At 44.2% G+C, this 16,870-nt stretch overlaps 1 protein-coding gene and 1 long non-coding RNA gene across 13 annotated transcripts in view; one reads left to right on the top strand and one right to left on the bottom strand.

Annotated features, from left to right (window-relative positions):
• The window catches only part of LOC146352982 (tumor necrosis factor receptor superfamily member 1A-like), a 74,855-nt gene extending 71,756 nt beyond the window's left edge, over nucleotides 1–3,099 (top strand). For both annotated transcript variants that reach the window (XM_084835364.1, XM_084835363.1), the window contains one exon: nucleotides 1,695–3,099. In XM_084835364.1, coding sequence (XP_084691490.1) covers nucleotides 1,695–1,776 — 82 coding nt within the window. In that variant the 3' untranslated portion in view covers nucleotides 1,777–3,099. The remainder of the gene's footprint in view (nucleotides 1–1,694) is intronic.
• Nucleotides 1–16,870, bottom strand: part of LOC146352983 (uncharacterized) — a 79,668-nt gene that overhangs the window by 39,349 nt on the left and 23,449 nt on the right. For 7 of the 11 annotated variants that reach the window (XR_014787909.1, XR_014787911.1, XR_014787910.1 and 4 more), the window contains one exon: nucleotides 15,029–16,817. This is a non-coding gene — a long non-coding RNA (uncharacterized LOC146352983). Of the gene's footprint in view, nucleotides 1–14,979; nucleotides 16,818–16,870 lie in introns of those variants that run through there. The other 4 variants (XR_014787904.1, XR_014787907.1, XR_014787906.1 and 1 more) reach the window with 1 other exon arrangement.

Below are 16,870 nucleotides of genomic sequence, written 5' to 3' on the forward strand. Positions count from 1 at the left end.
CAGATATCATTAACTGTTGCATATATTTGACTTAGCCTAGGTAGCATAAGGCCATGGTGGCTTAGTGGTTAAGACGCTGAACTGCAGATTGGAAGGTCGGCAGGTCAGCAGTTCGAGACCCGAGTGCTGCGTGACGGAGTGAGCTCCCGTCTTCAGTCCCAGCTTTTGCCAACCTAGCAGTTCGAAAGCAAGAAATTGCAAGTAGATAAATAGGTACCGCCTCGGCGGGAAAGCGTTCCGTGCACCTCGGTGTTCAGTCATGCAGGCCACATGACCACGGAAGTGTCTTCGGACAGCACTGGCTCTTCGGCTTAGAAACGGGGATGAGCACTGCACCCTACAGTCAGGACACGACTGGTTGGGGACACCTTTACCTTTTACCTTTTTAGGTAGGATAAGAAATCATTTAAGCAAGATCTTATAGAAACATTCCTTTAGATTCATACAAAAAGTTCCCTTAGGAAAATCTAGCCAAATCCATATCTCTGCTATCCCCATAATTGGGTATTATGCCCATATTCATAATTATTTTATATAGCTTGTATCCCTTTTACAGTGCCATCCTATACATTTTCACTCAGAAGTCCCATTGAGTTCAGTGAGGTTTACTCCCCTTGCAACCTGAATGTATTTCCAGAAACCAAGAGTTCAAAACACCCTGATTTCTCTTTTTTGTCAGAGCATGTGTAGCAGTCTACTTGTGTGGTGTATTATAGACTCCCTGTACTTCAGTATTTGGTTTTCACATTTGCCAGTGCAGTTAATGTGCTATTATGGAAATATGGCTGTTGATTCAAAGAGCCATGTTTCCTAGTAGCACATCATCAGCAGTTTCATGTAGATGTTATACAGCAGAAATAGGGAACTGGGTGCTCTCGACATATATGTTGGACTTCAGTTCCCAGAATCTCTATCAACCATGTTGGCTGGGGCTTATGGGAGTTGTAGTCCACAACATTTGGGGGGCACTAGGTTGCCTACTCCAATTAATGAAGGGGTAGGCCTTGCCCCTGTAGGACAGTGTTGAAACTTGTAGGATGCTGTAGCACAATGCCATGGTGTGAAATTAGTCCCCAAGCCTCACCTTCTGGAATTGATCCTCCAAATACCACTGCAACAGTTTCCCCAGTCCAGAGATGCAATGCAGAAAGTGACCATGGGTGATATTTAAATTAAAAAACAGAAAACATTCTCAAGTGCCAGAAAAAGCTTTAATGCGCACAACACATTTCAGAAAGATATTTCTTTCCTCAGGGGCTGCAAGTACATTTGTAAAGCATTATTAGCATTTTAAAACCATACTGAAAACTATAATAATATGTACAAAGTTGCAACTATTAATGTTAGCGACTGCATCCAAAGTTTCTATCAGTGATAAATCATAATTGGCTTGGATAACAACAGGTGATGATATTGACAACATACAGTCATACATGTTGTGTGCAGATGTGGAAATCATCCTGATGTTTGTTTTGTGTAGTACAATTCCAAGCATATTTACTCAGTACATTCCATTTAGTTCAATGGGACTTCCTCCCTTGTAAGTAAGTGTGCATAGAATTATAGCCTGAATGGGCTGATGGAAAGCGTGTGTGTTACAGATATTTTATATGGCATAGATCAAATTGTGGGCTGTGGGGAGCGAATTACATTTATATTATCACTTTGTTTCTCCTCTGTTTCTTTCTCCCTAGGTCCTGCAGTTTTGTATACTGTGGTGGATCATGTACCACTGTCCCGGTGGAAGGAATTTGTGCGTCGCCTTGGACTGAGTGAAAATGCAATAGAGAGAATCAGTATGGAACAGCGGCATATGCGAGAAGCACAATACGAGATGCTGAGACAATGGAGGCTGCAGGCAGGCCATGGTGCCACTGTGGAGCGCATCAGTAATGTTCTCAACCAAATGGAGCTGAGTGGTTGTAGTGAGGCTGTTCAGGAGGTCCTGGCCAAACACCCCTAGATGTTCTCTCTTCCTTGCCTCTTCTCCAAGGAACATCAGAACTCATTCACACATGCATGCTCCTTTCTTAATGATGGCAGCATCATGGTGATTTGCACATATGAATGAATCATTACACCATAAATAGAATTTTTATATGTTGTAGATCACCTCGAACACAATGTTTTTCTGTGGACTCTGTTCACCCATCCAGCTGCTCATCATCAGTTCCTGAGTAATCAAGCTATATAAATGTATATGTGAAACAGTTCTTAGCTCTTGTCTTTATCCCTGTCAAGCCCACATCCTCCTTCCAGAGATGGATTTTGGTCCCCTCTTTTACTTGTCATCTTCTCTTTTTGTTTAAAAAAAAACTTTGTATAAGTTGAAAGCAGATCTTTTTATCAAATGCCCTGCTTCCTCTGCTGTATGGAACCTTGGGGATTATAGTTGTGTGGGAGAGAGATCACTAATTTTTAGTACTGGTAATTTGGTACAATTCCTAGCTTTCTCTAGGTGAGGGGAAGACATTACAGTTCAACTTTTATAGAACTTGCATAAATGTGTACAGTAGACATACTGTCCCTCTAACCCTCTCTCCTTCTCCCTGCTCCATCATCTCTTTCTGTTTTAAAGCAAATATTATGGGGCCACTGGTGCAACCCACTTGTGGATCTTGAGCCACTAGTTGAAAACAATATCAATCAGCAAAGTTTCAAACTTCCCAGATAGGGAAACACTTACTGGGAGTTAGGGGGAAAGTTCTCTGTCTGAGATTCTGAAGAGGTGCTGCTCTTACTAATAAAACTGTATAAGGCAGTTCTATGTGTGTGTATATATTCAGTGCTCTTAGTTCAAGTCAGTATTGCTGTCAAGTATTTTGTATATTAAAATATGCCATTGTATCTGTGATTTGCAGTTTCATAATTGAGTCAACCAGTCTTTCTGTGATCAAATACAGTAGGATGAATGTTCTTTCTTTTATATTTCTAATACATGTATGTTCAACGTGCATTATTAATATAAATGGCTGAATTCATAATACAAATTAAAACATGACAGAAAGAGAAATTGACTGTTCTTTTTCCTCTTCAGTAAAACCTACAAAGCAAAGAGAGGCAAAGCCTGTCTCCAACAACCCCTTTAATAAAATTAAGCTGGTATCTCAAAAAAAGAAAAGAAAAAAGCTGACGGAAGCCCCCTCTCCCCAATAATTTAACTTGATTCTTCCACTTACGTAGAGTCTAATCCTATTGCCATTCAGCGAGTTAAAAGGTGGGGAGAAAAAGAAGAAATATTGGTAGATAAGGTGAAACTGGCCAGGATGTAGGAAGAGGAGGGGAAAATGAGATCTGTGGCAGAATTGGAAAGGATCAGAGAATTAAGGAGAAGAACAAAATTAACAGTCAGGACTGCATATGGTTGCATTTCTGAAGTATCAGAAACTTGACATGGTGAGAGTCTGCTATTTTGAGAGTGGGAATGGAAGAATAAGAGATGTTGTCTTGGCCTCAATGGCTTCAAGATTTTGAGTGTACGTCCCGGTAAAGGCTATCAGTGGACCTCTCTGCCGAAATGGGAACTACTGATAAATGCTTCACTAATAAATAATAAATTTTGTAAGCTGAAAGCAAGTTACAAGTGCTTTCAGAAGTAGGACAAGTTCACTTGAGTGTTTGATTCCAGTTCAGGTATGGGAAGCTTGTTTTTTTAGAATTTTCAACTTTTTCATCTGATCTTACGAACCATTTATCTTTGAATTCCCCTGACTGGCGTGCAGTGAGCCCAAATGAAATCTTATCAAAAAATTTAAAGCGGGAAAATCTCCAGGCCCAGATTCCATATCACCTGGACTGCTGAAAGCGAATCTAGAGTGGTGGGCCTCTCCTCTGACAACTTTTGTACTATTATTAATCAGAGTGGGAAGTTCCCTGAAGCATGGAGTAAGGCAATTATAGTTCTTATTTTTAAAAAGAGAGACCCAAAGACTCCGGTTAATCACTGTCCAATAAGCCTTTTGTCCAGGGGTGTTGTTATGAAAGGGCTTACCTGGGCACAGGCCCCAGAACCTTATAGCTGGGCCCCAGATCATTTGAGCTGTCCTAATTGCCTTTTTTTTTTTTTTACATTTTCCCATTGACTTGCATTGGAAAACAGAAACGGCCATAACTGTTTTAGTTTTTATGATAAATACATGAAATTTGGAGACCTGGTAGCCTCCATGGAGCTGATTGAACCTGCCAAATTTTAGGCAGTCAGGTCAGTGGCTTTTGTGCTAGCCACAGGTAAAATTTGCTATTTTCAAGAAAATGTGTCAAAGCAAAGAGCTATAATTTTTTTTTTTGTACTTCCACATAAGTGCATAGAGTGTGGGGACCTGGAAGCCCTGATGGAGATGACTGAGCCTGACAAAGTTCAGACAGTTAGGTCCAGTGGCTTTTGTTCTAGCCACAGGTACATTTTGCTTTTTTCAAGAAAATCTGTCAAAGTAAAGAGCTATAATTTTTTTGTACTTCCACATAAATTCATGGAATTTGGGGACCTGGCAGCCCCTATGGAGCTGACTAAGCCTGCCAAATTTCAGACAGTTCGGTTCAGTGGCTTTTGTGCTAGCCATGCATAAAGTTTTCTTTTCTCAAAGACTAAAATAAAAAGTAAAAACTGTCAAGACACACAGGGGATTAGAGAGTCTAATCAGAAGATGTTTAGGGTGACTATTAGGAGGTCACTATCCCTAATCTCTGGTGTAGGGTTTTTTTTGAGGTGCAAAAAACCTCTCCCCCTACTTTTCTGCTCTTACATGCCCACTGTCGGGAGCTTGCTTTCAATGTAATTTTGAAGAGGGAGAAGGAAGAGGAATTTAGGAGGCTGTGGAGGGTTTGAAAGAGCTCCATGTGAAATACTGGTATTTCACATGGAATTAATTTAAGTTAATTTAAGTATGTGCAATCCTTACAAACCCTCCACAGCCTCCTAAATTCCTCTGAACTACTACCTCTCTGAAAGGAGCCACTTGGCTTAGGGAATTGTCTCTACCCTCCCCCCGCCCCACATTTCCAACCACCATTCTTCTTCCCTCCCCTATCCTGTTCTATTGTTATTATATTTATATCCTGCCTTTTCCCCAATACTGGGACTCAAGGTGGCTTTACAACACTGAAAACTTTTACAGATACAACATCTAAATAGAAGTATACAAAGTTAAAAATATAATTAAATCATCAATAATATTACAACTGTATGAAATATCAAAATTTTAAAAGACGGCAACAGCATAAGCAATAGTATCAATCCATCGTATTCTCACCAGTCCAGACTGGCTACCCCCAAAGGCCTGACAGAACAAAAAAGTTTTTGCCTGCCTCCGGAAACATACCAAGGAAGGTGCCACTCTCGCCTCCCTGGGAAGGGAGTTCCAGAGCCTTGGGGCAGCTACTGAGAAGGCCCTGTGCCACATTCCCACCAGGCGAGGCTGTGATGGTGGCAGGACTGCGAGAAGGGCCTCTCCTGAAGATCTCAGGGCACAAGCAGGCTCATAGAGGAGAATACGGTCTTTCAGATAACCTGGACCCGACCTGTATAGGGCTTTATAGGTCATGACCAGTACTTTGAATTGTGCCCGGAAACAGACTGGGAGCCAGTGAAGCTGTTTTAGCAGGGCAGTGGTATGCTCCCTGTAGCCAGCCCCAGTCAACAGTCTGGCAGCAGCACTTTGAACCAGCTGAAGTTTCTGAGCACTCTTCAGAGGCAGCCCCATGTAGAGTACAGCAATCCAAATGGGATGTAACTAAGGCATGTGTTACTGTGGCCAAATCAGACATCTCAAGGAATGGGCACAGCTGGTGCACTAGCTTTAACTGTTCTTTAATCCATCCAGAGCATATCTTGGGGAATTCTTGAAGAGAATTAACTTTGGTAGGCAAGAGAAATTCTGAACTCTATTTGACCTTATACAAACAGACAAGAGGGTTGGTTTTGCTCCATCTCCTCACTCGAACATTTGAGAGGAGTGGGTTCACATGGTTGCAGAGAAACAAATCTGGGGCTGTTTCGTTTGTCAGTTGCCCTTATCCAGCGATAGGAAGGGCCACAGCTCAGTGGCAGAGCACATGCTTGGCATGCAGAAGGTCCCAGGTTCAATCCCCAGTATCTCCAGGGAGGCCTAGGAAAGAATCCTGCCTGGAACCCTGTAGAGCCGCTGCTGCCAGTCAGGGTCAACAATTCTGCGCTAGATGGACCCAGGGTCTGACTCCGTACAAGGCAGCTTCCTATGTTCCTGTGAACAGAAAGCTTTAATAAAAATAGTTTTTGGTTTGTTTTTGAAGTGGATGGGAGATAAATATTGCTAATTTATGCAATCCTATGTATGCCAACTGAGAAGTCTCATTATGTTTAATGAATTGACTACACTTTCAGCTCAGTCCTATGCATGTTTTGTCATTTGTGGGTTGTTGTTTTGCATGAACTCTAGCTTCAGTGGTGAGGGAAAGGCTCAGTACATGCTCAGAGTTTCTCCATAACTTAGCCCTAGTTTTGAAAACAGACTCATTGGCTGAGTCCTGGTGAAGTCTTGGCTCAAATGAAGTTATGGGGAGCTTGAGAGCTTGTGCATAACAAGGAGGAGGCAGAGGAGATTTGCACAAAACAGGACATCTGTTTCTATGAAGAGTTGCTGGAGGATGGTAGGATGAGGAGGGATGGTTGCATGGAGGGGAATAGAATTGGTAGGGGGAGAATGTAAGTGCTCAGTGGTGAAAGAAAACCATTCTGCACATACTTAGAGGCACTCTATATTTAAGAACATAACAAGAGCTGTGCTGCATCAGACCAAGGTCCAGCATTCTGTTCACACAGTGGCCAACCAGATGCCCACAGGAAACCCACATGCAGGACATGAGTGCAATAGCACCTTCCCACCCATGTTCCCCTGCTGCTAACATTGGTGAAATGTAAATAAATTCTAGTAATTCTAAATTTGCATGCATGTATATCCTTCAGAAACTTTGCAGGTTTCTTGCCTGGGGGACACCTCTAATGACCTGTGCGTTTTCATACAAATTTACCCAAAAACTATTGGGGGAGGGATGAATGGAAGGGAAAGCAAATCACTCCCTCCCTCAAATTGGAGAATTCCCCTTCCACATGAACTGCTGCACCTATCCTTCTGAAACTTTGTTGGTTTCTTACTTAGGGACAACTCCAGGCTGTCTGTAATTTTCAGAACAATGTTCCACAAGGAGAATAGGGAGATAAGTATGTCCTCTTTCGGAGACCTCAAAATGTCAAGGCCACCCTTGCACAAAAACCCTTCTGGCTATCATTCTGAAATTTGGCAGACATGATCTCCTCTGATGGGGCAATGAATCCTGAAATTTTTATTAAATTCTTCCAAGGAATACAAATGTTATTGGCAGTTCTCTTTAAAAGAAAATCAAAATATAAACTCTGCACCTATTTTTCTGACATTGGGCAGGTGCAACCCCCTTCTAGGGAGCTACCATGCTTGAAATTGTCATCCAGTTCTGGCCAAGAGAAGAATGTTATAGTTCTTTTTCTAATTTCCCATGGTAGTCAACAGGAAGCATAAAGACTCATTTTTCCAAACATTGATTCAGGTTTGGTGCTGAATTGAAGTGGTCCGACTACAAATAGGCCAGAGCAGAAGTCCAATGTTTTCCAACACGCGGAATCGGGGTCTGAGTTGAAGTTGGGTGAGGGGTCAGTGCACACTTCTTATGTATGTATGTAATCTATACACACAAGAAAGCACACCACATGCATGCACATGCACACGCGCACACACACATATGTTAGAGGTGTGCTTAGACTTGAGAGAGAGAGAGAGAGAGAGATGCATGCAAATTTGTGTTATGGGCCTGTGCCCCGGATCTTTTAAGAACGAAGCAACGACCCTGGCTGAAGGGCATGGTAAAAATGTTGAATATCACTTAGCTGGGCAGATGAACCACCCACTAACAGTACCTCTGTCTTGTCTGGATTGAGTTTCAGATTATTGGCCCTCATCCAGTCCATTACCATGCCCAGGCACTGATTCAGAACAGGCACTGCCTCACCTGGTTTTGATGAGAAAGAGAGGTAGAGCTGGGTGTCATCCGCATATTGATGGCACCTCAGCCCACACCTCCGGATAACCCCCCCAGCGGTTTCATGTAGATGTTGAACAGCATGGGGGATCAAATAGAGCCCTGTGGAACCCCATGGCATAATTGCCAAGGCACAGAGCAATAATCCCCCAGCACTACCTTCTGGAATCAGCCATCCAAGTAGGAGCGGAACCACGACAGTGCAGTGCCTCTAACTCCCAGCCCAGACAACCTATCCAGAAGGATACCATGGTCGATGGTATCGAAAGCCGCTGAGAGGTCGCACTCCCCCTGTCCCTCTCCCAGCAGAGGTCATCCCACAGAGCGATGTGGTGCGTGTATGCGGGCTGGGCATACATTGGCTAGTTATTTATTTGGCTGATTAAGCACATGCATAATCTACAATACCTCTCTGAAAGCTTGTTCGATTGTATTTTCTTTTCCAGTCTGCTGCTAGTACTCCAGTTGGAGCCCTCCCTGCAGCTTTCCAGCGATGTTGGCTAGACCCATGAATGGGGACAGAGCCACCCATCATTCATGCAGGTGCAGGGGAAAGGAGGGAGGAGCCGGGAAACTGGCAAAGAAATGTCCTTGCAAAATGTGAAAGCTGCCTTCTCTGCACCTTGGAGAGGCTTAGTTGTTTCCATGTGCTTCTTTCCCCCCCATGATTTCATTGCTTTTGTGGGTGATCAGCACACTGACACGCTGGTAGGTTTTGACTCTCACAAGCCAGAGCTCAGCTGTGCCTCTCTCTGAGTCCATCCTGATTGCTGATTGTTAGTCCGAAGGATCAGGCCAGGAGGACCAGCTGCCATCGCACACATTATCATGGATGGTAGCTCCAAATCTCTGTGCTTCCTGCTTCACTTCTAAGTATATGCCTTCCATCATTGGGGAAACACCTTTCACAAACCTGCTTACCTGAGTGGATTTGATCATCCCCTTTTTACACAGGGTCTTGTGAATCCCAACTGAAATCTCCTCTGGGATTTACCACAGTGCTTCCTCCTGTGGATTATATCTATTTCAAAGGAAAGCTCAATGCAAAGTGAGTGAGTGCTTAAGAGGGTTCCCCCTGGGTTAAGGTCTGCAGCCTTTGGCATGGGATCCTTCCAACTTCACCTGCTTTAGAGCAGGACTATTTACTCAAGCAGGGTCTATGAGTTTATTATTACTAAGTTTGCAAAACATCAGCTTTGTTTGTTTTAAAGATTTTTATGCTGCCACACAATTAAAAAAAATCCAGGGTGATTTACAACAAGAAAGTAGAATAGACAATAAAAGATCATAAAGGACATTATTTTTATTCATCAAACTAAAGAAACTAAAATGTAACTAAACTTTTTAAAAAAATTAACAACTAAATTTTACTTCAAAAATACAAACTTCAAAAATGGGACACAAAATACCAAATTTTTGCTGTAGTGATAACCATAACTGTAGTGATAACTCCAGCAAAGGTGATCGTTACCTGGTCGTGGTGCTGGAGCTTGAGCACCTCAATGACGTCATGAGCTAAACCGTGAAGGGACACCCAAGACGGGAAGGTCAAGGCAGAGAGGTCAGACTAAATACGATCCCTGGGGAAGGAAACGGCAACCCCCCCCAGTATTCTTGCCATGAAAACTAAATGGATCAGTACAACCAGAGATATGTCGGTATACCATCGGAAGATGGGACTCCCAGGTCGGAAGATGGTCAAAATGCTACTGGGGAGGAACAGAGGATAAGTTCAACTAGCCCCACATGTGATGACGCAGCTAGCTCAAAGCTAAAAGGACGGCTAGCAGCCGACAGTGCTGGTGGTGAACGACGAATCTGATGTTCTGAATCTGATCAACACACCATAGGAACCTGGAATGTAAGAGCTATGAGCCAGGGCAAATTGGATGTGGTTATTGGGGAGATGTCAAGATTAAATATAGACATTTTGGGTGTCAGTGAACTGAAATGGACTGGAATGGGCCACTTCACATCAAATGACCACCAGATCTACTACTGTGGACAAGAGGACCGCAGAAGAAATGGAGTAGCCTTCATAATTAATAATGAAGTGGCTAAAGCAGTGCTTGGATACAATCCAAAAAATGACAGAATGATCTCAATTCGAATTCAGGGTAAGCCATTTAACATCACAGTGATCCAAATATACGCCCCAACCACAGATGCTGAAGAAGCAGAAGTAGATCAGTTCTATGAGGGTCTGCAGCACCTATTGGATAGTACGCCAAAAAAAAGATGTTATTTTCATTACAGGAGACTGGAATGCTAAGGTGGGTAGTCAAGCGACACCTGGAATTACAGGCAAGCATGGTCTGGGAGAACAAAATGAAGCAGGACATAGGCTGATAGAATTTTGCCAAGACAACTCACTGTGCATAACAAACACTCTCTTCCAACAACCTAAGAGACGGCTTTATACATGGACTTCACCAGACGGTCGACACCGAAATCAGATTGACTACATCCTTTGTAGCCAAAGGTGGCGGACATCTATGCAATCGGTAAAAACAAGACCTGGAGCTGATTGTAGTTCAGATCACAAACTTCTTATTGCACAATTTAGAATCAGACTGAAGAGAATAGGGAGGACCCACAGATCAGTTAGATATGAGCTCACTAATATTCCTCATGAATATGCAGTGGAGGTGAAGAATAGATTTAAGGGACTAGATTTAGTAGATAGGGTCCCGGAAGAACTATGGACAGAAGTTCAAACATTGTTCAGGAGGCGGCAACAAAAAACGTCCCAAAGAGAAAGAAAACCAAGAAGGCAAGATGGCTGTGTCCTGAGACACTGGAAGCAGCCCAAGAAAGAAGGAAAGCAGAAGGCAACAGTGATAGGGGGAGATATGCCCAATTAAATGCAAAATTCCAGAGGTTAGCCAGAAGAGATAAGGAATTATTTTTAAACAAGCAATGCACGGAAGTGGAAGAAGATAATAGAATAGGAAGGACAAGAGACCTCTTCCAGAAAATTAGAAACATCGGAGGTAACTTCCAGGCAAAAATGAGTATGATCAAAAACAAAGATGGCAAGGACCTAACAGAAGCAGAAGAGATCAAGAAAAGGTGGCAAGAATATACGGAAGATCTGTATAGGAAGGATAATAATATCAGGGATAGATTTGACAGTGTGGTCAGTGAGCTAGAGCCCTGAAGAGTGAGGTTGAATAGGCCTTAAGAAACGTTGCTAATAACAAGGCAGCAGGAGATGACGGTATCCCAGCGGAACTGCTTAAAATCGTGCAAGATGATGCTGTCAAGGTGATGCATGCCATATGCCAGCAAATTTGGAAAACACAAGGAAACAGATTGGAAAAAATCAACTGATATCCCCATACCAAAAAAGGGAAGCACCAAAGAATGTTCAAACCATTGAACAGTGGCACTTATTTCACATGCCAGTAAGGTAATGTTCAAGACCTTGCAAAGTAGACTCCAACAATTCATGGAACGAGAATTGCCAGATGTACAAGCTGGGTTTAGAAAAGGCAGAGGAACTAGAGACCAAATTGCCAATATCCTCTGGATAATGGAAAAAGCCAGGGAGTTTCAGAAAAACATCTATTTCTGTTTTATTGACTATTCTAAAGCCTTTGACTGTGTGGATCATAACAAATTGTGGAAAGTTCTTGGTGGTATGGGGATACCAAGTCATCTTGTCTGCCTCCTGAGGAATCTGTATAACGACCAAGTAGCAACGGTAAGAACAGACCACGGAACAACGGACTGGTTTAAGATTAGGAAAGGAGTACGGCAGGGTTGTATACTCTTACCCTACCTATTCAACCTGTATGCAGAACACATCATGCGACGTGCTGGGCTTGATGAAGCCAAGGCTGGAGTTAAAATCGCTGGAAGAAACATAAACAATCTCAGATATGCAGATGATACCACTTTGATGGCTGAAAGCGAGGAGGAGCTGAGGAACCTGATGACGAAGGTGAAAGAAGGAAGTGCAAAAGCTGGGTTGCAGTTAAACCTCAAAAAAACCAAGATTATGGCAACCAGCTGGATTGATAACTGGCAAATAGAGGGAGAAAACGTGGAGGCAGTGACAGACTTTGTCTTTCTAGGCACAAAGATTACTGCAGACACTGACTGCAGCGAGGAAATCAGAAGACGTTTACTTCTTGGGAGGAGAGCAATGACAAATCTTGATAAAATAGTGAAGAGCAGAGACATCACACTGACAACAAAGGTCCGCATAGTTAAAGCAATGGTATTCCCTGTAGTAACCTATGGCGGCGAGAGCTGGACCATAAGGAAGGCTGAGCGAAGGAAGATAGATGTTTTCGAACTGTGGTGCTGGAGGAAAATTCTGAGAGTGCCTTGGACTGCAAGAAGATCCAACCAGTCCATACTCCAGGAAATAAAGCCAGACTGCTCACTTGAGGGAATATTAAAGGCAAAACTGAAGTACTTTGGCCACATAATGAGAAGACAGGAGACCCTGGAGAAGATGCTGATGCTAGGGAAAGTGGAAGGCAAAAGGAAGAGGGGCGTGCTATGGTTCATGACCTCATGGACCATAGCACGCCAGGCCTTCCTGTCCTCCGCTCTCTCCCGGACTGTGCTCAAATTCATATTCCTTGCATCGGTGATGCTATCTAGCCATCTCATCCTCTGCCGTCCCCTTCTCCTTTTGCCTTCAATCTTTCCCAGCATCAGGGTCTTTTCCAGGGAGTTTTCTCTTCGCATTAGATGGTCAAAATATTTGAGCTTCAGCTTCAGTATCTGTCCTTCCAATGAGCAGTCAGGGTTGATTTCCTTTAGGATGGACTGATTTGACCTCCTTGCAGTCCAGGGGACTCGTAAGAATCTTCTCCAGCACCACAGTTTGAAGGCATCAATTCTTCGGCGCTCAGCCTTCCTTATAGTCCAGCTCTCACAGCCATACGTTGCTACTGGGAAAACCATAGCATTGATTATACGAACCTTTGTCGGCAAGGTGATGTCTCTGCTTCTTACTATGCTGTCTAGGTTTGCCATAGCTTTCCTCCCAAGGAGCAAACGTCTTTTAATTTCATGGCTACAGTCACCGTCTGTGGTGATCTTGGAGCCCAAGAAAATAAAATCTGTCACTGCTTCCATTTCTTCCCTTTCTATATGGGGCCTCCTATACACTTCTACAATATCTGTATTACTCAATTTGGCGCTTATTGCATAATACAGCAATCCATACTTTAATACTACCCTGAGAATATGCTATTTCCAGTGCTGCTATTTCCAGTGCTGGTGCTCAGTATGATATTTATTTATTTCTTCAAGAATTTATGCCCCACTTTCCCCCAAACTGACCAAACTAATGACTCCTGTCAAGGAGGTAACTGATTTGGGACCGCACACAAACCTGTAAAAATTAGTGACAGTCTTCAGTAAATCAATCCCAGGACACAGGCATTCCCCTCCATGTGGAGTTTCTCCTGCTGCTGCCTGACTGAGATATTCTCCCCCCCCCCCCCCCCCCCGGTGATGACATGGAAGCAGCTTCAACGGGGTTACATATGCTGCCTGCACGAAGATGACAGACACTGTGCTGGGCACACCTGATGCGGCCGCTTATATAGGCCAAATAATTTTGTAGAATGGTCTTGGGAGGGGAGGAGCAACGGTAACGTGGCGGCACAGTAGCGGGGACGCATGTTGCGAGCGAACGTGGGCCTCCTATACATTTCTACAAGATCTGTATTACTCAATTTGGTGCTTGTTGAATAATACAGCAATCCGTACTTTAAAACTAAAAGAGCGTATCATGCGATTAAATTAAAATGCAAAACTACTTTTTCTTTTTAGACATTAGGGTGTGCCTGGGCACACCTGGCACACCCTGTACGCACAGCCATGTGTCTTTTAGATTGTGAGCCTGAGGACAGGGGCTGCCTTATTATTATGTAAGCTGCTCTGGGAGCCTTTTTTGGCTGAAGGGCATGGTAAAAATGCTGTAAATAAATCAACAGATCCCTGCTTGCACTAGGCTATAATAACTACCATCCTGTTTAAGGTCTTCTATTAATCTATTTTTTTAAGTAAGAAATCTGTTTGTCTTTACGGTGCTACATGGTGCTGCGTGCTTTGTGTTCTAAAAGACTCGAACGGCTCCCTCTTCTGAAAGGTGGATCTGAGTCCTTCTAAGAGTGGCTACTCTCAATCCATTGGAAAGAACCTAGAGAGTCGCAATTTGTACAACTACGGCTTAGCCATGTAGAGATAAAAAAGAGTGACATATTGCCTGCAGAGATAACTTCTGAGTTCACAGTAGAAGCCATTTTTAACTCTCCGGAGTGCGGAAGCAGCATAAGCCATCTACAGAAGCCAAATTAATGGAGAGATTCAAGATTTTAGCATACCTGTGACTGGGCCCAACCAAAATGTCAGCCCAAACAAAAGGTAGCAGCAAAGGGAAACGTTCACGCAAATAAGACTCAGGCCTTATTTGTGTAGGGAAAAATTAACTCTTGGAGCTTTTAAACATTTTATACTACCTCTGCAAATGAAAATATAACCCGCCATTTCCCCCAAGTTGCAGGTTGGCAAGTGAACGAGGCTGCTGTTGACAGCGTTGCAGTGCAGTCCTGTATTAGGTACTGCAGGCCAGATGCAGGGCGGAGGCTGGTTTGGGCTAATTGTAAATTTAAACAAAAATCCTGCCCACCCCAGTCAGTGGTCAGGTCCCCGCAAGCATTAGCCTCATAATCTTCTCAGACTTCCAGATCGAATCCAGCGCTCAGCTGAATGCATTAACTTGCGCCGAGGCATACTGCACCTGTAAGGGTTCAAATATTTTTGGTGTATATAAAATAAGACCGTCGTTACAAAGAGCAATACCTCGTGTCTTCTTTGGGTTCGGGAAGAGAGACACTTGCCCAGTTACAGATACGTTAAGATCCTGGATTTCTTAATCGATATTTTAATTTATTTGGAGCTTACCTCCAGCCCAGGGGAACTAAAAAGAAGCGCGGAAACCAGTCTACCTTCGTCAGCCTAGCGTAAGTTCACGGGCAGGCTCTGCCGGGAAGCGAGCAAGAGCGCGCGTCATTTCCTGCGCCTTCGAATGCCTGGCGGGAGCATGGCGGCGGCGAGGGGCGGCTGGCAGGAGAAGCCAGGGGAGCGGCTCGGGGAGGTGGCGCTGTCCTCTCCCCCCCGCCACGGGGGACCAGTGCGGAGTCCACCTCCCGGCCTGGAGTACTCCCAGCACCGGAGCCTCGGCCCTCCAGGTACGCCATTCGGCGGTGAGACTGCCCCGGGCTGGGGAGGCCAGGCCTGCAAGCGGACGCCTCGTTCTTCGGCCTGGCCGCGCCGAAGAGTCCCAGGGGTCCAAAGCCAGTTTCTGTCAGCTTCTCGTTGGGTCACGTGATAGTTCCTCGGTGCTGGTTTTAGCAAGGGAAGAGTCTCATCAATTGGGCCTGGTTAGAAATTGTCAGCACTTTTTGCTATATGGCGGTTTTGGACTAAATGCGTGGCTTCTCTCCCACTACAGCTTTTAAATTAGCGTGCCGTAGAGTGGCTTATTGCCTGTAATTGCTGCTACCTATGCGTCCCTTATATAATTTGGGCTTTTGTGTAGGAAGACCTATAATATATTTTTGTTGTGTATTTTGCTGAGTCTATTGATGAGACATTTAAGCCTGTTCTTAGGTAATGCTTTCGATCTTCTGAGTCATCCGTTACTTGGAAAAGCAAGGTGTCAGGGCCAGGTCCCAGCCTTGGCTGTCACAGAAATGCGTTGTGCTCCTTGCGGAAAGAAGTGTAGTTTGCTGCACATTCTGTGGTGGAGTGTCTGGGATAGAGATAGACGTGGGGGGAGGGGGGACACATAAAGTCCGCAGGTGGGTAGCAAGGCATCTCCGGCTGGGCTTGTATGCTGACATTATTTTCTTCTGTACGCTTATATGCCGGGCCAATGGGTGCAGATAGAGCAGCACTATTTGCAGTAGCAGAAGCTGATTCCCGTTGTCCATGGGTCTCTCTGTCCTCCCCAGAGTAGACCAACAATCCTGCCTTTATCTTCTTCCTGCTCTCCACTCCGGCCCCTGCAACTCCAGAGTTAGAACTGCAGTATTTCTTGCCAAGGTGACATTGGAGGCAAGCGCTCTGCTCAAGGGCTCTGGGTTGCATCCTTACTCTAGCAGCAACCTGCCACAAAAAGCAGCTGCAGTGGAGAGAGTGATGGTCTCCTCTGAGCAGGGAGTTGGATTGGATAGAAGCAAAGCAGGCAGCATGGTTGCTTCCTGGGTAACCGGAGCTGCCACTCACATGACTTTGCAAGCAGCCTTCCCAGCTGCCGGAGAGCTGGAGCCATTCAAAGTTTATGAAGGTGGCACATTAAGTAGCCCACCTTTAATGCTTTTGGGGATCATTCCAAGCATGCAGGCCCATTTCAGCAGTAGGCTTTTCCAGAGATGAAACTGCATCTAGAGTTTCAGCCTCTGTTTGTCTCCAGTTCCCCAGCCAAAAAAGAGTGAATTCAGATTCAAATGTCTTCAGAATGCTTGGATAGAGGTGTTACATGCTTTTCCCTTTATAGAGGAAGGTTGAAGCGCCAGTCTCCACCCAAATGTGGGAATTCAGACATCAAATACCATGTCAGACACTGGTGCCTGGGGTTCTGGAGATTTGAGTGGGTGTGCAGAGACTGAACAAGCTTAAATTTATTATTATTATTATTATTATTATTATTATTATTATTATTTTGCCCTGGTATTTTCTGATTTCTGATGGGAGATCTCAGGTCTTCGTCCATTTGCCAACATTTGGTTCTGGTTCATCTGGAAAACAGGAAAGGGGAGCTGTAAATCTAGATTCCCATGCAGGTAGGATT

Source organism: Heloderma suspectum, chromosome 2 (assembly GCF_057233095.1).
Source record: "Heloderma suspectum isolate Gila_16-S chromosome 2, 16-S_ref, whole genome shotgun sequence".
Lineage (NCBI taxonomy): Eukaryota > Metazoa > Chordata > Lepidosauria > Squamata > Helodermatidae > Heloderma > Heloderma suspectum.